General features: G+C 35.6%; 1 protein-coding gene and 1 pseudogene across 1 annotated transcript in view; both read left to right on the forward strand.

Moving 5' to 3' along the window:
- The window catches only part of SCN9A (sodium voltage-gated channel alpha subunit 9), a 157,891-nt gene that overhangs the window by 83,427 nt on the left and 46,808 nt on the right, over window positions 1-27,656 (forward strand). The window contains exons 13-17 of the mRNA XM_060177776.1: window positions 2,424-2,553; window positions 3,258-3,496; window positions 5,735-5,908; window positions 7,230-7,586; window positions 13,212-13,688. Of these exons, the coding sequence (XP_060033759.1) occupies window positions 2,424-2,553; window positions 3,258-3,496; window positions 5,735-5,908; window positions 7,230-7,586; window positions 13,212-13,688 (1,377 nt within the window). The remainder of the gene's footprint in view (window positions 1-2,423; window positions 2,554-3,257; window positions 3,497-5,734; window positions 5,909-7,229; window positions 7,587-13,211; window positions 13,689-27,656) is intronic.
- LOC132534538 (U11 spliceosomal RNA) lies at window positions 1,022-1,146 on the forward strand (annotated as a pseudogene).

Here is a 27,656-nt window from a genome sequence, read left to right on the forward strand (position 1 = left end):
AAAATTATTCCTATTTTACAAAGGGAAACCAGCACACAGAGAAATAAACGATGCATACAAGGCACTCAGCAAGTAAACAGTAAGTCTAGATTTACAAAAGGGTCCTCTGTTTCAGGGTTTGAACTCTTATGTGCCACAACCTGCTTTCTTTCCAAGTTGTGATAGGCTTTATAAGTGGCTAATAAATTAGAATATCTGTGCTTTGCCCTTATACAAATGAAACTGTGTTCATTTTTCCTATAAAAATGAAAAAAATCACACAATATCCCAAATATGTCCATGAATACAAACACATACCAAAAAAGGTGAAAAACAGCAGTTTCACAGCAATTTTAAGAGTATAGAAATCATGAGTTGTTTAGGAGAAAGATCTGACTCAACTTGATAGTGAGGTTCTCCGGTCTGGAGTCCCAGGTTACCTCTGTAGATCATTCTCTATGTCATCAGTACTTCTAAACAGTATCAAAGACTATGGCTAGTTTTGAACTGATGCTACTGAACACATATTCCTATTTAAAAATGCTACAGCATTTTAAGTGAGAATAAAGTTCCATCAAAGCCATGACCACACATATATTCCAGTCAGAATGCATGCATGAGCTTTTTGATGTCACGTGATTTCTATGCTTGCATGCTTCAGCTTCAACTTTTCTGTCAAAGGAGTTTTGTTTATGGAATAAGCATGTTAAGTTATTGTGGAGTTGTATCTTTGTTATGTTTTTCTTCTAAATGATATATGTTGTCAGAAAATTATATATATATATATTTTTTTTATAGGACTGGCGATTATTTTAAATGAAAGGTTTTAATTTAAGACTTTGCAACCACAGAAATCAGTGTCACCACAAATCCGTAAAGTGAAACTATAAAACTAAAGAAATTAATGATTGTTCTAAGATTAAATTAAAAATTAAATAAACATAATATGTCAGAATGTACAACTTAGACTTTTTAAAGTGCATGACAACCATGTGACCTCAATGTCTGAGGTACTTCTACATGGTTAAGAATTCGTTAAATCAAAAAGGGCTTCTGTCTTGAGTGACACACATAGGGCAGCTCATTTGCTCTATGTGCGGAACTGACATCAAGAGACTTCGGAAGCATAATTTTTGTTGATTGGGCAGCTGGTGATCATTGATCCAAAAAAAAAAAAGAAGAATTTGTTAAATCAACAAATTGTTGTTTAACATGAGGAAAAAGAAATCTCTGATTTGGGGTGGGTAGATATTTCAGCCAGTAACACACTAGACTTGCATGTTTGACATTCCAGAAGTTCTAGGTTCAATGCTCAGCACCATAATGTAGTGGGGCTGAGATCAGTGCTGTGGTCTCTCTCTCTCTCTCTCTGTAATTAAACATAGATCAAATATTTTTTAAAGAGGAATCTTTGCTTCTGGAAATGCAGTGAATTGGAAGCTGACAAAATGCGATTATAGAGAGATCTCAAAGAAACCATCTGCAGATATGTATGTGTGTTTTCAGTACACATACATACACACATGCAATTACGCTTATGTATCTGTTTGACATACACATATATAATTACTAACTACTATAGAACTCTAAAACTATATATATATATATATATATATATTTGTGAATTTGTGTGTGTTCACACAAACCATACAGAGAGAAAATCGCTAAATGTAGAGCTGTATAGTTGTGTGTTCATATATATGTGTGTGAGCATGTGTGTAATGTAAACCTATACTGAATCAGCCTAATGTTTTAACATTCAATTTTGTTGCCCAGATTTGGAAGTAGGTTATTTTCATACAGAATGAATATATCTGGTAGGGAGTTTCATGTCCCAGCATGGCAACAGTCCCTTAGAGCTATACGGTGGTCACTTCTTTTAGATGGAGCTTACATTCTTCACTTTAGCTACAGTTTCAATTGATCTTAATAGTATTTTCCACACTGAGTCATTTTTAACACCACACACTCAAAGCAGTGTGTGAGATCAGCCTGGGCTGCAAGAAACAGTCATTCTTGTCATCCCCATCATTGCTATTACTTCAACATACTTAAATTTACTGAGAAATGCTGAGGTTTTATCCCTTTAAATATAGTAACTGTTCATGTAAGATACTTCCAGAATGAAACTATTTGAGCTGGATACCCAGAAAGGAAGAGAGAAATAATAATAGTATTTATAACAATGAAATCATCCTGCTTTATTTCCCAACTGATAAGTTATTTAATTCTTAGAGTAAATGCAATACAAATACATGTTTTATCCTCCCTTTCAAAGATGAAATTGTTACAAGAGAGATTAATTTCCCTGTGATACACAGCTAGTAGGCGGCAGAAGCACTATATAAAATCTGTAACGTAGCCTCTGATTATCATTACTTTATCTAAGTGAGAGTTTATTTTCTACCTGCAACTTACTAATTCTGCATTCCATAATTTTTTAGGGTACAAGCAATCAAATACACAAAAAAAGACGCTCCAGTTCTTTTGTCCTTTCTCAGGATATGTTGAATGATCCCAGTCTCAGACAAAGAGCAATGAGTAGAGCGAGCATATTATCAAACACCGTAGAAGGTATGTTATGAGATTCTCTTGCCATATAGATTTTAAGATAAATGCTGTAGAGATCATCATCAACCTTAAATGGGTGCATGAAATACTTAGGAAGGTTTCAAAGAATATTAAAGGGACCCAACTGATGGTAATGACAACCAGTGCATAACAAGAGAGTCAATATTATGTGCTTAAAAATGAATATACTTGGCTGGGGGGGGCATCATAATGGTTCTACAAAAAGACTCTCCTACCTGAGGCTCTGAGGTCCCAGGTTCAATACCCCGTACACCATAAGTCAGAGCTAAGAAGTGTTCTTAGGGTCTCTCTCTCTCTCTCTCTCAGCATTTTGTGGGTAGAGTAGAATTGTCTTGTTGATATCATAAAGTTAAGAAACAGAACAAATATAAATATCTGTGGAAAATAGTTTTCCTTTAAGAAAATATAAGTTCTCTAGCTTATTATATCAAGAAATGTGCATGTTTTTCTGAGTGATGATGATATCTGCTTTTAGTCATTCATTTCACTGCCTTGTCCTTACTTATGTTTGAGCTAGTAAAAGGAAGTGTGATAAATGTTTTTTATGTACTATTCTGTGCTATGGCAAAAGCAGTACTATTCAGTTTGCAAACTCTAAGTTAAAAAAATATGACAATTTGTATCTGGTTGGGCATACAATATCAAATAATTGATTCCAGAATCTTTGTTGTCTTTTCTCCTTTTAGAACTTGAAGAGTCCAGACAGAAATGCCCACCTTGGTGGTACAGATTTGCACACACATTTTTGATCTGGAATTGCTCTCCCTATTGGATAAAATTCAAAAAGTTTATCTATTTTATCGTAATGGATCCTTTTGTGGATCTTGCTATTACTATTTGCATAGTTTTAAATACTTTGTTTATGGCTATGGAACATCATCCCATGACTGAAGAATTCAAAAATGTTCTCAGTGTGGGAAATTTGGTGAGTTTTTTAATGCCAAAGTAGTTTCTATGTTCATTTAGCATGATTGTCATTTTCTTATTTTTAAGTCAAAGGAATGTGTAGCTAGATAATTATTCATATCCACAATGCAGTGTATGAATTACTGTACATGTTTCTGAGGATAGTATTTTTGCATAATTTTCCAGGAGGGCCAAGGTCTATAAATGGCTACATTATTTCATTGAGTCATTATCTTGGGTTAATAGGTTTTTTTTATTGTTTGTTTATTTGTTTTTGTTTTTAATGCCTACATGTCTGTTGGAAACAACTCTGCAAAATTTTTACTTTCTTACTTTATAGCTTCATTGAATTTTTTTCAGTACCCAGATGCATATTTTCAGAAACACTGTGAGTTCTTTGCTTTGACATAGTATGTTGAATTTTTGAATCTTTTACATTCCAGTGTTCTGAGTCTTTTTACTGGTTATATATTCATGGTCAAATGTTGTAATCATTATAATCTTTTAATGGTATTATTTTAACATTTAATAATTCTTACTTAAGAAATAGAACTAGAGGCCAGGGAAATAGCATAATGGTTGTGCAAAAAAAAAACTTTCATGACTGGAACTCCATAGTCTTTGGTACCAGCATAAGCCAGAGCTGAGCAGTATTCTGACAAAAAGAAAGAGGAGGAAGAGAAGAAGGAGGAAAAGGAGGAAGAGGAGGAAAATACCTTGTAAACCAAGGCTACCTGAAAAAATATAAACATATCAGAAATATAAATAATTACTAATTATTTATAGTGATAATATTTCATTTATGATATTGTGAGGAATATACACTGTACTGAACTTATTATCCTAACATATATTAAATACTCAACAAATTAAACCTATTGCTTTGTCATCATTACAGTTTCAGTGAATTAGCAGAAACACATCATATAATTAAGAATAATGACATATAATTAAGAATAATGAGCTACCTAAATAGTTGAACTGAATATAGAAAATATGAAGACAGGGCCAGGCGGTGGTGCACCTTATTAAGCGCTAACATTACAGAGCACAAGGACCCAGGTTTAAGCCCCTGGTTTCCACCTGCAGGCGGAAAGCTTCAAGAGTGGTAAAGCTGGGCTGCAGATGTCTCTCTGTCTCTCTGTCTTTCTATCTTCCCCATCCCTTTCAGTTTCTCTCTGCCTCTATCCCGTAATAAGTAAATTTTTGTTTTAAATTTAAAAAAGAAAAGAAAATACAAAGACGGAAGAAGACATTCACAGGCTTCAGAAAAACAGAAGATCCTTTTATAAAAATTAATTGTTTGGTGATTTATTTTATTAATGTATTATTTATTCAGATAGAAATGGAGAGAAATTGAGAGGGGAGGGAGGATATAGAAAGAGAATCAGAGAGACACCGGCAGCACTGCTTCTCCTCTGCAGGTGGGGACCCAGTGCTTGGAGCTGCTTCGGGCCCTTAAATCCAGTATATCACTAGTAACTCATAAAGGATTTCTCAGGCTTCTTTTATATAATAAACTTTAAAAAATATTGCTGCCAGGGTTATCACTGGGGTTCAGTGCCAGCACTCCAAATCCACTACCTCCAGTAACCATGTGTTCCTTTAAAAAAATTATTTGATAGAACAGAGAGAAATTGGCATGAGAGTAGGGGCAGAGAGAGCGACAGATAAAGATTGCCACCTGCAGGACCTGTCATTTCAGTTAGATTGTACCCAAATGATTCATAAGCAAGTCTTTCACTGTCTTTAAGTACATCTTCTGATATCAGTGTCATGAGTCAACAATGTTTTGCAATGCTCTTTTCTTTAAAAACACACTTTAGCTGCCACTGTGTCAATTAAATATGTTTTCCTCCTCTTATGGATCTTTTTGGAGTTAGTCAACATGTTCTTTATTTCTTTGAGAATAGTCAGGTCAGAAATAAAGATGCTCAAAATTTCACTTTCAGTAGATTTCCTTTTTATTCCAGTAAACTTGTCTACTCACATTTTTTTTTTTTTGCAAATGACTGCATTCTTTAGAATTTGAATGTGATTCTAAAATGTCATCTATGTTGAGTACTAACAGAAAATCTGGAGCTGAACACATTAATGCTTGTATTAGAGCTACAGGAAAAGTAATACTAAGTTGTATTAATTAAGATGATAATTTACATATTTCAGGTATCTAGTACATGGTCTGAAGCAGTAAATGCCAAATGGTCATTGTTAATTAAATACTTCCTAATATAAAAAAATTGTATTTCTTCCTTAGGTCTTTACTGGGATCTTTGCAGCCGAAATGGTTTTAAAACTAATTGCCATGGATCCATATGAATATTTCCAAGTAGGATGGAATATTTTTGACAGCCTTATTGTGACTTTAAGTTTAGTGGAACTTTTTCTATCAGATGTGGATGGATTGTCAGTTCTGAGATCATTTAGATTGGTAATTAAAGCCAAGTGTATTATTATAATACCTTTATAAAGCAGATTTTTATGAAAAATTTTATAAAAAAGAAAATTATTATAAGCAAAGATTTCTTTGTTTTTTTCAGTAATGTATATTTTAATAATTTTACAAGGCAAGAAAATAGCTGGTAACAAAAAATTACATATCTGAACATTTCTCTGTTTCCTCAATTAATAAATAATTCTTCAAGTATAGAACTTATGGACATTTAAACCAAATGAAAAATTAGGTATAGATATCTAGTAAAAGTATAGTTCATTTAGTAATAAGTGAGCTTAAAGAGCTCATGAAAATTTAATTTTAGGAAATTAAAGACACTTTCAGTTTTGTGTGATAGTATTATCATACTGTTATTGCTTGTTTAATAGTGTGAAGCGTAGTATGGTTTACAGGATTTCAATCATTATAGTACCCTGCTTTATGTATTTAATCTGACTAAAGATTAAGTAATTTTCCTGCAAACAATTAATGTCTGAATTAAAATTATTTTCTTTTTGTGCTGTGACATCAGCAGAAGCACTACTTTTGCATTATCATTCTATCTTAATGATAAAAGCTGCAACTAGGTGAAATTGCACATAGACAAGGAAGGACTTGCATCTCTTTCTCTTTCACACACTCTCTCTCTTTGTGTGTGTTTGTGTGTATGTGTGTGTGTGTGTGTGTGTTTGTGTGTCTGTATTCTTCCTCTTTATCTTACAATATAGAATAAAGGTTGAGCCAGGCAGAAAGCTCAGAGTTTATTACCCAAGGCTACATAAAAAAAAATACTTTAACGCATTTTCTCTAGCATATTGGCTTTTAGTTAGAATGAAAATATTTAAAAGTATTAGAAAATACCATTGAGCACAAATTACCAGTTTGAAGGTAGGGGTGAGGGTATCACAGTTGTTTATGCAACAGAATTTTAACCCTGAGGCTCTGAGATCCCAGGTTTGATCCCTCACACCATCATATGTCAGAGCTGAGCAAGGCTCTGGTAAGTAAAACAGCAACAAACAAATTAAAAAACATTCTAAAGAAAGAGTACTTTGAGGAGAGACTTCTATAGGATTTCTGAACTAAGGTTACATAGTTTCTTCAATATATGTGTTTTGATTATACTGTGACATAGAAAATTACAATAAAATATGAAGAAGGTTGAGGATAGATGAAAATGTAAAGTAGAAACAATCAGTTTTAGCTAGGTAATAATGTGACAGTACTTTAGAACTTAAAATTTAGGACAGAACTCAAGATTGGATATACTGAGAACTTTCCCGTAGTCATTAATACTACGCTTTGCTCTTTCTTTTAGCTCCGAGTTTTCAAGTTGGCAAAATCTTGGCCAACACTGAACATGCTCATAAAGATTATTGGTAACTCAGTGGGAGCTCTGGGTAACCTCACCTTGGTGTTGGCCATCATTGTCTTCATTTTTGCTGTGGTTGGTATGCAGCTTTTTGGTAAGAGCTACAAAGAATGTGTCTGTAAGATCAACGAAGATTGTACACTCCCACGCTGGCACATGAATGATTTCTTTCACTCCTTCCTGATCGTGTTCCGGGTGCTGTGTGGAGAGTGGATTGAGACCATGTGGGACTGCATGGAGGTTGCCGGCCAGGCCATGTGCCTTATTGTCTACATGATGGTCATGGTGATTGGGAACCTTGTGGTATGTAATCATGTATTCACATACTTACAGTTCTCCGTAAATTCTTATGTGGGCTTAGTAAGGTAGTTCACTTGGATAGTGTGTTGTTTGGATAGTGTTTTGTATCCCAGGCTCCAGCTTGGTATCCACTTCATTGAAGGAAACTTCAGTGCTCTGGTTTCTGCCTCTCTGTCACTTTATAAAAAAAATACTTCTTATGTTAGTGTAATCAATTATTTTTATAACTGTGAGATTAATTATCTATAAAACGATTTAATTAATAGATCAGAATACTGATAATTTTATATAGGGAATACAGAAAAAGAAATAATGTCTTAATTTCTCTGCCCAGAAAGCTCATATTTGCTTTTTTCACTAGCCACTTATATAATAAAAAATTCTATATTTCTCATATAAATGAAATGTGTTTATTTTATTTTATTACTTTTTTATTGTCACTAGGGTTACTCTAGGGTCTGGGACTCAGTGCCAGCACTATGAATCCACTGCTTCTGACTGCCATTCCCCCGCCCCTTTTTTTCTCTTCTTTTTATGTTATTTGATAGAACAGAGAGAAATCAAGAGTGGAAGAGGACTAGAGGGAGTGAGAGAAAGAGAGACACCTGCAGAACTAATTAAACACTCCTGAAGATTTCCTCCTATAGGTGGGGAGTGAAATTTTGAGCCTGATACTTGTGCATGTAACATGTGAGCTCAAATGGGTTTGCCACCACCACCTGGCCCCTAAATTTGGTTTTTATGTCTTTTGAAACTATTCAAATAGGAAGCTATCCTATTAAATAGGGTTGATTAAATTAGTGAAAGCAAAATTAAATTATTATCAAATAAGGAAAATGGAAGGTCTTATCTTTCTTGACTGTAGTCACATACAAGACTAATATCTATAGTAAACTTTAGTGAAATATATGACACATTGGTCAAATCCAACACATTGCCAGTTTTATGTGACCTTGAATGCTGTGAAATATTTTTTTTCTTTTTTATTTAAGAAAGGATTAATTAACAAAAGCATAGGGTAGGAGGGGTACAATTCCACACAACTCCTACCACCCAATCTCCATATTCCACCCCCTCCCCTGATAGCTTTCCCATTCTCTATCCCTCTGGGAGCATGGACCCAGGGTCATTGTGGGTTGCAGAAGGTAGAAGGTCTGGCTTCTGTAATTGCTTCCCCGCTGAACATGGGCGTTGACTGGTTGGTCCATACTCCCAGTCTGCCTCTCTCTTTCCCTAGTAGGGTGGGTCTCTGGGGAAGCAGAGCTCCAGGACACATTGGTGGGGTCTTCAGTCTAGGGAAGCCTGGCCGGCATCCTGATGACATCTGGAACCTGGTGACTGAAAAGAGAGTTAACATACAAAGCCAAACAAATTGTTGAGCAATCATGGACCCAAAGGTTGGAATAGTGGAGAGGAAGTGTTACGGGGGTACTCACTGCAAACTCTAGTGTACTTCTGCTTTCAGGTATATATTTTGCAGTAGTTTACGGATACGTGTGAACATCTGCTCGCTCTCACAGAAACTGGTGTATATCTAGGTTTTGAGACTTTGTTAGAAAGTGAACCACCTGAGATGGAATTAGAGTATACTATGAAAGGAAAGGTCTCACCCGAGTAATGAAGCTGAAGAGTTGTCATTCCACACGTGAAGTCTCTGGACACGGTCTGAAATGAAGCATGTTGAGGTGGCAATCATTGCGTTGGTTAGGTTGTGATTGGCAGATGCAATATTATTTCATATGGATTGGGAGAGGCATACGGGAAAGTGGGCCCTATCCAAGGGTTCCAGGACTGGGGGAAGTAGGGGCTCTATAGTGGAGATGTGAGGTTCCTGCTGTCTTAGGGTTCAAAAAGACAATTGATAGTTAATGTTATCATCACATTGTTTGGTAATTGGGTTAACTTTGAAAAGTCCTTGTGTTAGAGTTTGCTGTACAGTACCCAGTATCTTGTATATAGCTGTGCTATTGGTTGCTTCTGATCTACTTGGTCTAGGCTTTTGAGAGAGTCTGCATATCAATTACACAGCCTATATATTAAAAAGATTCAGTTTGTGTTTTGAAAAACTTTGAGACATACAATTAATTTTCCCCCTCATATTAATTAACTAGTGATTTTTATGACTACACTTTACTAGGAGTGTACATAAACACCATTCCCACCACCAAAAGACTGTGACCCATCCCTCCCACCCACTCCCATCCCCCACTGGCCCAGGAAGCTACATGTCTACCCCTCACCACAGGGATTTTACTTTGGTGCCCTACTTACAATTTGGTCAGGTCCTGCTTTTAGTTTCCCTCTCAGATCTTCTTACTCAACTTCTGTTGATGAGTGGGATCATCCCATATTCATCTTTATCTTTCTGACTTAGATCACTTAACATAATTCCTTCTAGCTCTGTCCAAGATGGGTCAGAGAAGGTGGGTTCATTGTTCTTGATAGCTGCATAGTATTCCATTGTATATATATACCACAGCTTTCTCAGCCACTCATCTGTTGTTGGGCACCTGGGTTGCTTCCAGGTATTAGCTATTATGAATTGTGCTGCTATGAACATAGGCGTACACACCTCTTTTTGGTTGGGTGTTATGGAGTCCTTGGGGTGTAACTCCAGGAGAGGAATTACTAGGTCATATGGAAGGTCCATGTCTAGCCTTCTGAGAGTTTTCCAGACTGCTCTCCACAGAGGCTTTACCAATTTACATTCCCATCAGCAATATAAAAGAGTTCCTCAGTCCCCACAACCTCTCCAGCATTTGTTGCTGCTGTCCTTTTTGATGTAGGCCATTCTTACAGGAGTGAGGTGGTATCTCAGTGTTGTCTTAATTTGCATTTCTCTGATAATCAGTGACCTAGAGCAGTTTTTCATATGTTTGTTAGCCTTTTGGATCTCCTCTGTAGTGAATGTTTTGTTCATATCCTCTGCCCATTTTTGGATGGGGTCATTTGCTTTTTTGGTGCTAAATTTGCTGAGCTCTTTATATATTTTGGTGATTATTTTCTTGTCTGATGTATGGCATGTGAAGATCTCCCATTCTGTGAGGTGTCTCTTTGTTTAATAGTTTCTTTGGATGTGCAGAAGCTTTTCAATTTGATGTAGTCCCATTGGTTTGTTTCTGCTTTTAGTCTTCCTTGCAATTGGGTTTGATTCATCAAAGATGTTCTTGAGGTGTAGGTGGGAAAGTGTTTTACCAATGTTTTCCTCTAAGTATTTGATTGTTTCTGGTCTGACATCTTGGTCTTTGATCCATTTGGAGTTGATTTTTGTTTCTGGTGAGATAAAAATTTCATTCTTCTGCATGTTTCAACCCAGTTTTCCCAGCACCATTTATTGAAGAGAGCCTCCTTTTTCCATTTAATCCTTTGGGCCCCCTTATCAAAGATTAGATGTCCATAGGTGTGGGGATTTATTTCTGGGCTTTCAGTTCTGTTCCACTGGTCTGTGTGCTTATTTTTGTTCCAGTACCATGCTGTTTTGATGATGATGGCTTTATAATATATTTTAAGGACTGGGGGTGTGATGCCTCCATTTCTGTTTCTTTTTCTTAAGATGGTTTTGGCAATTCTAGGTGTTTTCAGGTTCCAGATAAATGATTGTAGTTTTTGTTCTATTCTCTTAAAGAAGCTTGATGGAACTTTGATGGGTATTGCATTAAATTTGTATATGGCTCTGGGGAGAATATTCATTTTGATGATATTTATTCTTCCAATCCATGAGCATGGGATATCCTTCCATTTCTTGATATCAGTTTCTATTTCCTTGAGTAGCGACTGATAGTTTTCAGTATACAAGTCTTTCACTTCTTTGGTCAACTTTGTTCCTAGGTATTTGATTTTGCTGAAACAGCAAAAAAATGACCTTTAACGCTGTGAAATATTTTTTAAAATAAAAAGAAAATACCTTTTAATGGCAAGCGGAAACTATAGGAAATTCATATTTCAGTCTCCCTAGGTGATATTTAAAAATTGTTATTAGTGATATAACAATGATTAACAAGATTGTAAGGTGTTTTATTTGAACATGGACATCTTCATACATTTATTAATGGTCTGTGACTAATTTACTGAACCAGAAGAGAGTTGAGTATTTGTTAATTGGAAAACTATGTCCTACAATGACTAAAACACTTATTAACCATCTCTATTTGGGAAAAAATGTGTCTCCCACCACTCTATAGCATTTATATAATAAATAATTTTCCTACTTCTTCATTAATGTCTTCTTGGCTTGAACCTCCTCTCTGGTTTCTTCCTTATTCCTATCAGTGAAAAGAGTAGGGAAGCTTCCAATGCAGGGGACTGGACATGGAACTCTGATGGTGGGAACTGTATGGAATTATACCCCTGTTATGCTATGATCTTGTTAATCATTATTAAATTGGTGTGGTTAGAGATTCTAAAACTATAAAATCAACAGGCCTCTTGACTTCTCATGAGCATTTCTATTAAAACATACACATTTATAATCTCTCTCTTCTTTCATAGACAATAAAGGCATAAGTAAAAGTACCTTTAGTCTTCGTAAGAATAGTGTTTTATGATTTTTCTCCTTTATTTGCCCTCTCAAAATTTTCTCTTAAATGATGCTTATTAATGGGGGCTGGGTGGTGGCTTACCTGGTTGAGAGCACATGTTGCAATGCGCAAAAACCCAGGTTCAAGCCCCCAGTCCATACCTGCAGGGGGAACGCTTTGCAGGTAGTGAAGCAGGGCTGCAGGTATCTTTCTGTCTCTTTCCCTCTCTGTCTCCCCCTTCCTCTCAATTTTGACTATCTCTATTCAATAAATAAAGATAATTAAAAAATTAAAAATGATGCTTATTAATGTAGAAAGCTTAACCTGTTCTTTTTCAGTTTACACCTCTAATTTAGGCATAATTAAAATCATGGATGAGTCCTTTCTCTTCAATCAAGTCTAATTTTGATTCTTTAATGTGATGTAGATGTCATGATCTTATTTGGACTGAGCCCAATTGGTCTTATTTTGTGCTTTAAAAGCTTCATTAAGTTTCAAGATGGTACAGTTATTAAATAATTTTATGACAGTAACTCTGTATTATTTATTCCATTTATTGTTATCAAGTGACACTTACTTCTGAGAATAGTGAACACAGATCTTGGTGTAAGTTACTTGAACTTAGACTAAGTTACTTAGAACTTATTTCTGGCTTTATTACTGGGCTCCTTTAGTTCCGACTTGAACACTATAGGTAGTAGTTACAATTTCCTAGGTTCCTGTTTCTCAAAGGTATTGGATATTAATTATAGGTGAGTATAGGAGTGTTTTGAAACCTCATAAGAATAGATTTGACCAAGGGACTCTTATTACAGAGATAGGTTTAGGAATGTCATGTAATGAAGCATTGTCTTTGCTCATCATACATATTATTAGGTTTGGCTGACCTCTGCTCCCCAGAGTCCACAGGTACTAGGTTATGGAGAGATTGAAGAGAAAGCAAAGCTCTCCTCCACCCATATCACATGCACTTTTCTATGTGTAAAAATATAAAAAGACATTTTCATTGTTGGTTTGAATTTTGATATGTAGTTCTGAAAACTGTTTTTTTAAATTTTCTCTTATTATTTTATCTCCCTGTTGTCCCATACCCTTCTGTGCCCTGATATAGGTTTTGAACTTATTTCTGGCTTTATTACTGAGCTCCTTTAGTTCCGACAATCTTACAGCTATTGATGAAGACACTGATGCAAACAACCTCCAGATTGCAGTGGTCAGGATTAAGAAGGGAATAAATTATGTGAAGCAAACTTTACGTGAATTTATCCTAAAGTCGTTCTCCAGAAAGCCAAAAGTTTCCAAAGAGATCAAACAAACAAAAGATCTGAACAGTTCAAAAGAAAACTCTGTCTCTAACCGCACACTTGCTGAATTGAGCAAAGATCACTATTTCCACAAGGAAAGGGATAAAAGCAGTGGTTTGGGGAGCACCATGAACAAATACTTGACTGAAGAAAGTGATTGTCAATCATTTATTCATAATCCCAGTCTGACAGTCACAGTGCCTATTGCACCTGGGGAGTCTGATTTGGAAAATATAAATACTGAGGAACTCAGCAGTGATTCAGATAGTGAATACAGCAAAGGGGTAAGGTCATTTTTATGTGCTCTGTTTAATACAATTAATTAGTATGATAATGAATTCAAATTTCATAATTTCTGCTGTCGTGAATTTTTTCTAGCACCACATATTGGTGCTTGGTTTTTGCATGTCAAATCTGGTAAGGTTTTTTACTTACTGGTTCTCAGTAATTTATTACACTTAACTAATCATATATGAAAAGATTGAATGTCTTTGAGCCTTCTCTTCCTCCATCCCCTCTTTTTTCCTTACCCAGTGTCTGTTGAATTCCCAGCTCCTCTTCACTTTTATCTTTGCCCTCCTAATTCTTGCCTGGACCTTCTCAAGTTTTCAGTCTAATCTAGTTCATTTACTTATGTAAATTTACTCAAGTTCCATCCTAATCAAGCCATACCTTTGAAATACCTGTGGTCCCCCAGATCTCCTAAATTACAGGTTGACTATAAGCCTTCACACCCAGGACCTGAGTGGCTTTGATCTCTAATTTCTACTGCCAGTCTAAAGCTTCTGTATGTATACACTTAATGGTTTTCTGATCCGTATACATACCCGACCCATAGAACTCTGCCTGGGGTTTTTGTATTGTAAAATATAAGTACATATTATTCAAGATATGGTCAGAACCTTCCTCATGCATAAATCAATTAGCTATCACATAACATTGGATTAGAGTTATTGAATCAATATGTGTAAAATGCTTAGTATTTTAAGTACAAAAAATACTCATAACAAGCATCCTTTCTAATTCCTCCCTGCATAGATATGACCTCTCTTCATTTTTAGCCCCAAATAATTGCGTGTAATTTGGCATTCTAATATTTTGAGAAATTGTTTGCATTATATGGTACTGGAAGATCATTAAGAACAAAAAGACCCTTTTGTTATTTAAAACAAATTTTATTGGTTTTCTATTGAAACAAGAACCTTTTATTAAAGTCTTCTTCCTTACCCAGACCTTTTTCATATATACAATTTGTCAAACTGGTTTATTAATATGTTATATAATATCTGTTTTTCAGTTTTATGATCAATTTTGGTATCTATTTAAAATTGCAAGGGATCAATTGAAAGTATTTCCCTCCCACCTTAGTTCCCACTTGAATTTAGTTCCCAATTTGACAGGTATATACCCAAAACTTTCTGTGTGTTTTCATCTCTACTAATACCTTCCCTCTATTAATTTATAGTGAATTTTGGTATATACATACTTAGCCATGATATGTGTGTTTGTGTGTGTGCACATGCAAGTGTGTACTGGTCATGTGTCAGTGTTACATGCATGGATACTCAAGCAAATTATGAATATATCCCTAAGGTAGTCAAAGAAATTTCCTTCTAAAAAGAAAATGAGAAAATATTTCTTAATACCTTTACGGAAAAAAAAGAAAAATTCCAAACTTCAAAGTATGTGGTTAGTTCAGCTCAGAGATAGAAAATCAGATCCCACAGGCCCCTCTTTAAGGAGCGACCTTCGGTTTTGGCTTTGTTAAAAAAAAAATTCATTCAACAACCCATCTTTCTGTTAATACTTTGTAGAGTTGTGTCTACAATTGTCTGGCAGACTATATGGATAAGCATGAAAATCTAGGTGTTAGGAACTTTGGTAGTTTGGCAGGTATTTCACATCATAAGTTTAGGCATATTAGTAGTACTTCCTGAATCATTGTTTTCTTTGTTCAAAGCCTGTGGATAACCTTGCATGGATCTCCTTAACTTCTGGCAATTATTATTAGTAATTTATGAGTTATAACTTTTTAAATTGAATCTTATAGATGTGACCATTTAGTACCTCATTTTCTGAGAAAACCAGCTCAGCTAATAAAAAAGACATATCACTTTAATAGTGCATTGCTTTTCCATGCACACAACCCAGGTTTGAACGTAGTCCCCAAAACATAGGTAGAAGCCTTAATGCTGTGGTATCTCTCTCCTCTCTCTCCTCTCTCTCTCTCTCTCTCTGTCTCTCTCTCTCTCTCCCCCCCCATTTCTTTTCTATATCTGAAAATATAAACCTATAGTGGTGAAGCTCTGGTAATGACAAAAAAATTATACAAGGGATCTGATTCACAGTTAGGAATATAGATCTAAACCTGGGAGATAGCGCAATGGTCATGCGCCTTTCATATCTGCCTTTGAGGTCAAAGATTCAGTCACTGTTATCACCATAAACCAAAGCTGAATGATACTTGCATTAAAAAACAAAGCAAAATAAAAAATAAAAAAGAAAGGAAGATAGCTCATGACAGAGGATAAAAAGCTGTCTTATTATTCATAGATTTTCCCCATTTTTCTCTCATTTCTATGTTCACTGTAGAGGTAATAATTCCTATTTAATATGTAGCTTGTCTCCTCTTTCATACTGAGCCATTCCAGTGACAAATTCCCAAACTTTATGACATCCAGAGGAGAGCTATGAAGCCAGCTGTCTTTTAAAAGCAGTGATTTAGGGTCCAGGCAGTGGTCCACCCATTTGAGCGCATGTGCTAATAGGAACAAGGGCATTTTTCCAACATAGAAAACCCGTGGAGACTATTCTCTTCTGGTATTCCTAGTATCAGATTTAGATAAACAAGTGTCCTTGTCTTGAAAGACATTTAAAAAGAGAGAGAGATAGGCTAGGAGTATGAATTGACCTGACAATGCCCATGTTCAGTGGAGAAGCAATTACAGAAGCCAGACCTTCCACCTTCTGCACCCCATAATGATCCTGGGTCCATACTCCTAGAGGCATAAAGAATAGGAAGCTATCAGGGGAGGGGACTGAATACAGAGCTCTGGGGGTGGGTATTTGTGGAAATGTACCCCTCTTATCCTATAGTCTTGTCAATATTTCCATTTTATAAATAAAAATAAAAAAGAAAGACATTTAAAAACACATTCTACTTGCATCCTGCATTTTGAGGAAGAATGTTGATTACTTATTCAACTTCCTGACTAATTATTAGTCTGTTCATGTTTTCTACTTCTTCCTGATTCACCAGAGAGACTGTGTCTAAATCTAGGAATTTATCCTTTACTTCTAGATTCTCCAATTAACTGGAATAAAGGTGTTCATAATAGCCTGATCTGAAGTTATGTACATCTTTAGTATCAGTTGCAAATTATCTTTTATTTCCAATCTGATTGTGCTTTTCATTTAATTAATTAATTTTTAGGGAGCCTCACTAAGGGCTTATCAACTTTGTTTACTCTTTCAAACAACAACTAGTTCTTGGTTTCATAGATCGTTTGTATCAACTCTTTGATTTCTGTTTTATTCATGTATCTTTAGTTCTTATTATCTCTCACCTTCATATATATATATATATATATATATATATATATATATATATCCCTTTTGTTGCCCTTGTTGTTTGTTTTTTAGTGTTGTTGTAGTTATTATTATTGTTGTTATTGCTATCATTGTTGGATAGGACAGAGAGAAATGGAAAGAGAACGGGAAGACAGAGGGGGGAGAGAAAGATAGACACCTGCTTCACTGCCTGAGAAGCGACCCCCCTGCAGGTGGGGAACCGGGGGCTTGAACCATATCCTTACACCTATCCTTGGCTTTGCGTCATGTGCGCTTAACCTGCTGCACTACCACCTCACTCCCTCTCACCTTCTTTTGGCATTTGGATTTTTTGTTCTCTTTTTCCTGCTTCCTGTGAATGTAAGGTTTTAAATTACTTATTTGAGATTTTTCTTCTTCTTGACATGGGCCTGAGTCACCATGAACTTCCATTTTAGTACTGATATTGCAGCGCACCATATGTTCTGAAAGCTTCTATCAGCGTTTTCAGACCTTTCTAGAAACTTTGAAATTTCCTTTTTGATTCAATAGTTATTTAATAATGTGTCCTTTTGTCTCCAGTACCAGTGAGTTCTACCAAATTTTCAAAAAACCTGACACCTATGCTTCTTAAATTTTCCCAAAAATATTAATAAAAGATTTCCCAAAGCAAAATCACTTTGATACCCAAATTGGCAAGAACGTCACATGAAACAAAAACATTGTACAAAATTCTCTAGTGTACATAGATATGAAGAACCTCAACAAAGTTATAATTGTATATAACACATTAAAAATATGATACATCTTAAGTAAGCTATATACTAGGAGTAAAAGATGCATAAGAATGACTCTTCATAAGCAAGTCAGTAAAGGAAATACACAGGAAGAAAGACAAAAAATCATTTGATCACATCGATTGGAACAGAGAAAAACTTTGACTGGAGCCATTCACAATAAAAAACAGAAGTCCTTGGGGTCAGGTGGTGGTACACTTGGTTGAACCCAGGTTCAAACTCCTGGGTCCCTGCAGGGGGAAAGCTTTGCGAGTGGTGAAGCAGGTTTGTAGGTGTATCTCTGTCCTTCTCCCTCTTTATCTCCCCCTTGTCAATTTATGACTATCTCTATCCAGTAAGTAAATAAAAGGTAATAAAAAAAGAAAAATAGGGAGTCGGCGGTAGTGCAGTGGGTTATGCGCAGGTGGCACAAAGCACAAGGACGGGTATAAGGATCCTGGTTCGAGCCCCCGGCTCCCCACCTGCAGGGGAGTCACTTCACAGGCAGTGAAGCAGGTCTGCAGATGTCTATCTTTCTCTCCCCCTCTCTGTCTTCCCCTCTTCTCTCTATTTCTCTCTGTCCTACCCAACAATGACAAGATCAACAACAGCAATAACTACAACAACAAAACAAGGGCAACAAAAGGGAAAATAAATAATAATAAAAAATTTTTAAAAAGAAAAATAAACAGAATAAATTTAAGAAATAAAAAGAAGCCCTCACCAAAATGAGGATAGAAAGGCAGTTCTTAACATGATAAAAAAGCATATATGAAGTGCCTATAACTAGTGTTATACTTAGTGGGAAATGATGGGAATAATGCTCACATCAGGAAGAAGACAAGGATGCATAGGTGCATTTAAATGGATCCCTCAGAGAGTAATTGCTGGCCCGTTTCTAATTTTCAAAGGAATTTCTTCAGAGGATAGGCCAATTTACATTCACACTGAAAGTGTACAAGTGTTTCTCTCTAAATCCTCTTCAGCATTTGTTTCTTTCCTTTACAATGGGTGACATACTCACAGATGTTAGGTGGTATCTCATTGTTGTCTTGATCTGCCACTCTACTAATCATTGACTTTGAACTTGAATAAGGCTATTGTCCTTTTAAATATCTTCTTTGGTGAAGAGACTGATCACTTATGTTGTTGTTGACTTTTGTGAAGAATCAAAACAAAGGAACAAACAAGTGTAAAACATGTCTGAACACTGTTCCTATGTTTGTAGATCTTTGGAAGAGGGGACCTTGTGTCCCTTCTCTAGAGGGAAATGAAACTTTGCTCTTGGGTAAGGTGGTTACAGAACACTTTGGGGAGAAATCAAAGTATCTTGTGAGACGATAAATGTCCTATAGAGTGCTTCACACACATATTTCTTACCAACACCTGATAGGTGTTTTTACACCACATCACTGAGTCACCAACACCCTTTCATTTCCTTCCTACCTCCTGTCTTTAGAGTCCTTGATTCTGGTGCAATAAAATGACCAAAAAAAGATGTATTCACAGGATTATAATTATTTTTAAGTATAGAGGAAAATGTTGACAGTATATCATCAACATTTCTTTGACCATAGTGTTTTGAAATCAAGAAAGATTTCAAGCTGGCTCTCAACTGTACTCATGAAAATGAGAGTCCTGTCATTGCTTCTCAAAAGGCGGAGATAGCTTCTATCTCAGAGTCAACATTCTCTGGAGGCATAAACAGCTCCATAAGCTCCCAACAAATGGTAATAGCACACTGCATGGATTTTTGCCACTAGCAATAAACTCTTTCTTATTATAAGCCTCAAATGAAGCATGAAATGTCCCCATTTATCCAATAAATATTTGTTGAAATGTACTCCAGGCACAATGCTAAGAGTTGCTTAGGGAAAATATTTTTCAGCTAGATGCAACAATTTTATCTGATTGGCATCTGGCTTAACTAAAGTCTTAAGAAATTTAGCTTTTTAAAAGTGAAACATAGACTGTGTATGGTGTATTGCACCAAAGCAAAGGACTCTGAGGAGGGAGGGGGAAGGTGTATAGGAAAACTTTCGAGGCCTATTACATAATTAAATTGATTACACTGTAAAGCATTAATAGCCTCAATAAAATATATATATTTTAAAAAATCATCTGGGCAGGGGTAGATAGCATAGTGGTTATACAAAGACTCTTTCGTCTGAGGTATCAATGTTCCAGGCCTAATCCCCTGTGCCACCTAAAACCAGAGCTGAGCGGTATTCTGGTAAAAAAATATATAGATTCTAAGTGTCAAAATTGATATTTTTATGAATAATTGATGTTAAATGGAGATTTTTTCTTAGGATACAAAGACATCCCTTTGTTTTAAGTTGTTACAAATTATTTCATTTAAAATATATATGAGAAATAGAAGGAAGAGTAAAAGAGGAACCAGGTCATTATTCCGGCACACATAATGCCAGATAATGTGTGTACTCTACCTATTATAGCACTGTCCAGCGTCTATGTGTGATGCCAGGGATCAAATTCAGGACCTTAAGCTTGAGAGTCAAATGACTTATCAACTGTACCAGCGTTCACTATACAAATTACCTTTCTCTGATTTAAAGATTGAAGAATTTTCAACATGTATGCAAAATTCCTAGAGGATATTGCATTTAATTTTTTCTCTTTTCTTTTCTTTTTTTTATTTAAGAAAGGAGACATTAACAAAATCATAGGATGGGGGGGTACAACTCCATACAATTCCCGCCACCCAATCTCTATATCCCGTCCTCTTCCCACTAGCTTTCCCATTCTCTATCCCTCTGGGAGCATGGACCCAGGGTCGTTGTGAGTTGCAGAAGGTGGAAGGTCTGGCTTCTGTAATTGCTTCCCCGCTGAACATGGGCCTTGACTGGTCGATCCATACTCCCAGTCTGCCTCTCTGTTTCCCTAGAAGGGTGAGTCTCTGGGTAAGCAGAGCTCCAGGACGCATTGGTGGGGTCTTCAGTCCAGGGAAACCTAGCCGGCATCCTGATAGCATCTGGAACCTGGTGACTGAAAAGAGAGTTAACCTACAAAACCAAACAAATTGTTGAGCAATCATGGACCCAAAGGTTGGAATAGTGGAGATAAAGTGTTGGGGGGGTACTCACTGCAGACTTTAGTGTACTACTGCTTTCAGGTATATATTTGCCCTAGTTTATGGATACGTGTGAATATATGCTCTATCTCCTGGAACCTGGTCTATATCTAGGTTTTGGGACTTTGTTAGGAAGTGAACCACCTGGGATGGAGTTAGAGAATACTATGAAAAGAAAGGTCTCACCCGAGTGATGAAGCTGAAGGGTTGTCATTCCACACCTGAAGTCTCTGGACACAGTCTGAAGTGAAGCAGGCTGGGGTGACACTTGTGTTGATTAGGTTGCGATCAGCGGATGCAATATTATTTGATAAGAATAGGGAGAAGCATACGGGAAAGTGGTCCCAGGACTGGGGGAAGTTTAGGCTCTATAGTGGAAATGTGAGGTTCCCGCTGTCTTAGGGTTCAAGAAGACAATGGATAGTTATTGTTAACATCACATTATTTGGTAATTGGGTTAACCTTGAAAAGTCCCTTTGTTAAAAGCAACCCAGTAAAAACATATAGAAAAGTCTGAATAGACCTGTCTCCAAAGAAGATGTACAGATGGCCCATAGACATCTGAAGGAATGTACGTTGCTCATCATTAGAGAAATATAAATTTAAAACAATGATGAGATACCTCCTCTGAGAATGGCCTCCATAAACTAACAAGTATTGACAAGAATGTGGAGAGAAATGAACCTCAATACACTGTTGATGATAATTCAAATGGGTGAGACCTCTATAGGAAAACAGTGCACAGAGAGTCCTTAAATAAAAGTGGAAATGGCCTTGTGATCCAGCAATATCACTCCAGTGTATATATAACCAAAGGACTTCAAAACACTAATTCAGAAGAATACATACACCCCTGTGTTGTTGACTGCACTAGTTGAAATACCAAAAAATACTCTTTGTAATGAAATGTCCTCATAGAAAAATTTCCCATTTATTTTTCCTTGGATCAAGTGTAGATACTTGGCCTTACTTTCTTGCTTTTTTACTGTTAAGTTCTGATGTACCTAGGTGAAGTTCTTAGAAAAATCAGATCAACAGAACCTTCAAATTTTATATGATCAAAGTTACCTTTAAAGAGTGTAACTTAAAACACTGTAAACTATTAAACGCAAAGCTTTCTTCCTCTTTTCTATTCTTTTTATTTTTTAAATTGATTTAATAATGATTGACAAGACCGTAGGATAAGAGGGGAACAACTCCACACGATTCCGTCCACCAGAGTTCTGCATCCTATGCCCCCCCATTGGAAGTTTTCCTATTCTTTATCCCTGTGAAAACATGGACCCAGAGCACGGGAGATCAGAGCAAGCCTCAGTTCTGACTTATGGTGATACCAGTCATAGACTGAACCTAGGACTTTTGAGACCTCTAATGTGCATTTCTGGCACAGTGCTGTACAGTATCTTCCTGGTGCTAGTGAGTGTTCTTAATAACAATAGCTAACACCTGTAAGAACTGAGAGGAGAAAGATGATTTGACAAAGGAAGACACTGAAATAGTTTGTAATTGCAGGAGGCTTCGCTGATTCTATAGGCATGCCGGGTGCTGGTATGGCCTTACGGAATTGAACCAAATTGAAACAAGGAGCTAGAACTTTGTGCCCCACACCAGTCAATTGAACTTAGCCTTTCCCTTACACTTTCAGGGCATCAGGTGTAACCTCAGGTGAGCTAGCTTGTTTCGGCATGATAGTATACAAAGAAAGGCTTGTTGGTGAGATTGTCACAGCCAATACCAGCAACAGCTGGAGAAACCAGTATCTAGCTTGAAAAATCTGGAATTCACCATACTTCAGAGGACCATGGAAAGTAATTTATCAGGTGATAACTCACCACCTGAAAGGTGGACACAAATGAAAAAAGTAATGTTTTCTAGGGAAAATTATACGTAGCCACTATCATACACATTATTTAGTTTTCTTCATCATAATCACTTAGGCAGGTAGATTTTAATCTATATTTATAGATAACTGAAGTGCTAAAAGATTAATAAATGAGTTTCCAGGGCTGGTAAAATCTCCCTCTCTCTCTCCTTCCCTCCCCCTCTCTTTCTCTCTGTCTCTTTCTCCCTCCCTCTCTCTATCTTTCTCTTTCTCTCTATCCCCCTCTCTCCTCTCTCTCTCTCTCTCTCTCCTTTTCTGCCACTCTTTGTCTCTCACCCTGTTTAAAAAAAACATGAAAGGAGGTTGTAGCAGAATCAGATTTTAAATGAGAAATTCACTGGATGAATTTGGTATAGAAATAAAACTCAAACAAAGCAATAAACATTTGTATGGTTCAACAATACAAATACAGTGATCACTCAGAAATCTATTTACCCATCCATTCATCTATTTAGTATTGAAAATTATCATTGGGGAAGTAAAATATGCTTACTCCTTCATTTCATTATTGACTTGATAAAAGATTTCTAAAGATTTTCAGTCATCTAGGTAGGCTAGATATTTTGTCATTTTACAACTTAATGTTTTCAGCTATATATTTATTGGCTCTAATCTTTGGAAATTTTAATGAAGGTTGTTTTACTCATTGAGCCAATTTGATTTTCAAATTGGTTTTAAACTACTTGAAAATTTTTTTATCCTTACTGGATTTGTTCATGTGTCAAAAATCAATAAAAATTTGACCTGACATTTAAAAAGTTCTTTCTTATTCTTTATATTTTTATAAATTGGGGGAACAAACTTTTATCCACAATGTTGTTTGAAATACTGACATTAAATAGATGTAATAATTACTAAAAATAATAAATCAATAAATGTTTATTTTAGCATATACTTTGACAAATGACACATTCGTATTTCCATCTTATAGCAATACTGAGTACCATATATTTTAGAATGTTTCCTGTGAAGGATTAATTTAGCATACTATAGCATTTAATTTCAATAATGTATTAATATGGGTGTTTAGTTGATTATTGTCGATACTGAATGCTAGTTAATCCTATCATGCTTTGAAATGAATTAATATCATGTATTTTCAAATTTGTTAACTAATATGTAACTTTTAACATTTAAAATCGGCTGACTAAATTCTTTCATCGTGCTACGTTTCTGAACTTTAGTACCTAACCTTCTTCTCACAGGGGTAAAAACAAAGTGGATCTATAAGGATGCAACTCTGCTTTTAACCAGGCAAAGACATATGTGACCAGTTATACACAGGTTACAAAAAAAATCATACATATATATTTTTTCAGTGTCATGCATGCAGCTCAGTTACAAAATATTCCTGCCTGACCCATTGCAAGAAATTATAAACACATATGATTGTTTCATAGATGATCTGATATCATAGCATGTCATGGGACAATTCCATCATTTTGTGCTTTTCTTCGTGTTTTCCTTGATAAATCTCTCATGCCCTTGCGTTATTTCAAGTGCATGTCCTACAGAGTTTTATTAAATGGATTTAAAAGTAAGATACTGAAGGTAACAAAAGTCACTGGAGTTCACTTTTTCAGTCTAACACTTCCCCAACTGAGTTATTCTGGCAAAGGTTGAAGTTGAATTATTAATTTAAAAATCTCTGTGAATTTCCCCTCTTAACTTAATCGATAGATGTATTAGACACTAAATTGTTGCACTAATACTAGAGAGTAAAGCTTGAATGTTCTCATCATGGCAGAAATAACACATTGTAATTATGTAGGGTGAAATATGTGTTTATATTATTGCTGAAAATATTTCACTTTATATGTATGCAACAAATTATATAGCACTAGGTGTTTATTTCTTTAATAAAAAAGTAATTTCAGTTTTTGTTTGATCATACATAAAATGCCTCAATTAAAATGTAATAGACCCTTATCTATGAATGAGTGAATCATAAGTACTTTAAATTCTTATTTTTATTCAAGAAACAATATTACATATTCATAAGAATACTTTTTTTATTTATGTATGTAATCATGAGGAGATAAAAATGATAAAAAGATAGTGTCAAGAATGTATGAAGTTTAAATGGTAAATATTATGAACACTAAATATGTCTATGAAACACTTCCTCTAAAATTATAAATAGAGGGACCAGGTCATGGCATACCTAGTTGAGTGCACATGTTACAATGCACAAGGACCCAGGTTCGAGGCTCAGGTCCCCACCTGCAGGGGAAAAGCTTTGTAAGTGGTGAAGTAAGTTGGCACATGTCTCTCTGTCTCTCTCCCTCTCTATCTCTCCAGCCCCTCTTACTGTCTCTATCTGACAAATAAAGATAATTAAAAAATTAAAAATAAAATTATAAATAGACTTTTATAGATTGCTGTATCTAACAATTCTAACAAGTATAAAAGAAAATACATAACTCAGGTTTAATATTTTAATTTTAGGGCTGGGGAGACAGCATTATAGTTCTGTATAAGTCACCATAAGCCAGAGCTGAGCAGTGCTCTGGTCTCTGTCTTTCTGTATCACACTAATTAAAACAAAATAAATAAAAATATTTAATAGATATTTTTTATTTTAATGTTGCTTATGGAAATACTGAATGGATGTGGGTAGTCCATGCTAATGAGAATCTTGCTGTTTTTGTAATCTAGTTCATATTTTGAGTTCCTCTATCATATTGAGATGTTGGAAGTATTGTTTTCCATTGTTTAATGATGAAAACAAGACTTTATCCCAAAATCAATAAATTTTAGTGATAATAATGTGAGTGGCTTTATTAATTAGAAATTATTACTTAATTGTCAAGGTGATCTTAAATAAAAATGCTGCAAACTTTTAATTTTAAATTATTATTACTCTTTTAAAATAGTAATTAAAAATTGAGAATTGAGATTTATCTGAAAATATGAGGCATATTATATGCAGGATATTTGGGTTGTGAGTAATAATTTGAAATATGATACTTTTCTTTGGCAGAAGCTGCCTACATAAAGTCATGTAGGAAACATATTTTATGTCTGTACCATCTTTTCTTTACATTGTTCTTGTCTATTTGAAATCCACACATTTATATTTTTAGTCATTGTTCCAAAATTGGAATCTGTATTTTTTTTTGCCATCTCATTGTGTGTCATTCTAGGGGACAGAATTATGTACATTCAAAAGCTCCAGTATTTTATTTTTCACTGTTATTTTTTAAATTATTATTATTGGATAGAGACAGAGAAATTGAGAGGGAGCAGAGATAGAGAGGTAGAGGGATAAACAGACACCTGCAGACCTGCTTCACCACTCATGAAACTTTCTCCTGTACGTAAGGAAGTAGGGCTTGGACCCAGGCCTTTGCACACTGTAATGTGAGTGCTTAATCAGGTGCAACACTGCCTTCCTTTCAGTGTGATTCTTAATTAGAACTAATATTTAATGAGCTTAAGTATTAACACTCTACAGTTTAGCATCACTTTTGTCATCATGTTTTATTTTCAACGCTTTTGTTTATTATTGAGTAGAGACAGAGAATAATTGAGAGGGAAGAAGGAGAAAGAGAGACACCTGCAGCCCTGCTCCACCCTTCATGAAGCTTTCCCCTCTGCAGGTGGGGACCAGAGGCTTGAACCTGCAACCTTGCTCACTGCAACATATGAGCTTAACCACATGTGCCACTGCCTGGCCCCTGACTTTTGCCATCATGTTTACCCATCTCAATCTTTGCACCCTTGTGATAATTTTCTAGCAGGCCTTAGTCATATAACTATTGAATATTTAAGTATTTGCTTCAGAGATTTCAAGGCATTCTTTTTTATTTGATCTAATATATTCCAGCTACTTTTAATAGCTCTTCTCTGCATGTAGCAATTCTGTTAGTGTGAATAACCCATGAATAGCCTTGAATGCTCTATGTCATCTCATCGGTAAATATCTTTTTTAGAAATAAGCTCCAGGAAGATACTATAGTATCCGACTAAGAGATTTGGGCTGGTTAATAGCTCACTTGGATAATGTGCTGCTTTGCCATCATCCAGGTTCTAGTCTGGCCCCCACTGTATTGAATTAAGCTTTGGTGCTGTGGTCTCTCTCACTTTCTCTGTCTCTGCCTCTCTCTATTTTTTTTAAATAATAAAAAAGAAATTTATACTCACCTCAGTCTTCTTATATGACCAAATTATATTTATTTGGCCTTTATTCATATCCAAGATACTATTACTAATGTAATTAAATAGAGAATGTGTTTGGAAAAAGTCAAGAATTCTCAGTGAATTATAAACCTTACTCTGACTATCTTTTGTGGGGTCAGGGTGTGACCTATTTTGTCGACACATAATACTATATGCTATGTTGACAGTGTAATACAACTGTTAAGTAGATCTTACAAGTTAGGTTTCTGAATAGGTATTTGTTCCCCAAAAGTTTATAGAATTTCTTGAGCAGCAGTAGACATTGAACACTAGGAAAGGAGAAACTATTTACTTGCCCTTGATTAGAAAGAAATGTCAGAGTTTTAGTTGCTATAATTATAATGTTTGCCAAGAGTTTATTGTAAGTAGTGAATAAAATGGCAAGTCTCTACTAAAGTAATTGGCAGTGAAATGAAAATATATATAACAGAGAGGGAAAAACTATTGAATTTTTCACAGATGGAGAATAAGGAGAATACTTTTAAACTTGAGTTATTATTTATTTATTTATTTATTTATTTAGTCTCCAGGATTATCACTGGGGCTTGGTGGTTACACCATGAATCCACTGTTCCTGGAGGCCATTTGTTTTCCTTTTGTTGCCCTTGTTGTTTATCATTGTTGCAGTTATTATTGTTGTTGTTGCCATAGTCGTTGTTGGATAGGACAGAGGGAAATTAGAGAGGAGGGGAAGATAGAGAGGGGGAGAGAAAGACAGACACCTGCAGACCTGCTTCACCACCAGTGAATCGACCCCCTATAGGTGGCG

Source organism: Erinaceus europaeus, chromosome 18 (assembly GCF_950295315.1).
Source record: "Erinaceus europaeus chromosome 18, mEriEur2.1, whole genome shotgun sequence".
In the NCBI taxonomy this organism is placed as follows: Eukaryota; Metazoa; Chordata; class Mammalia; order Eulipotyphla; family Erinaceidae; genus Erinaceus; species Erinaceus europaeus.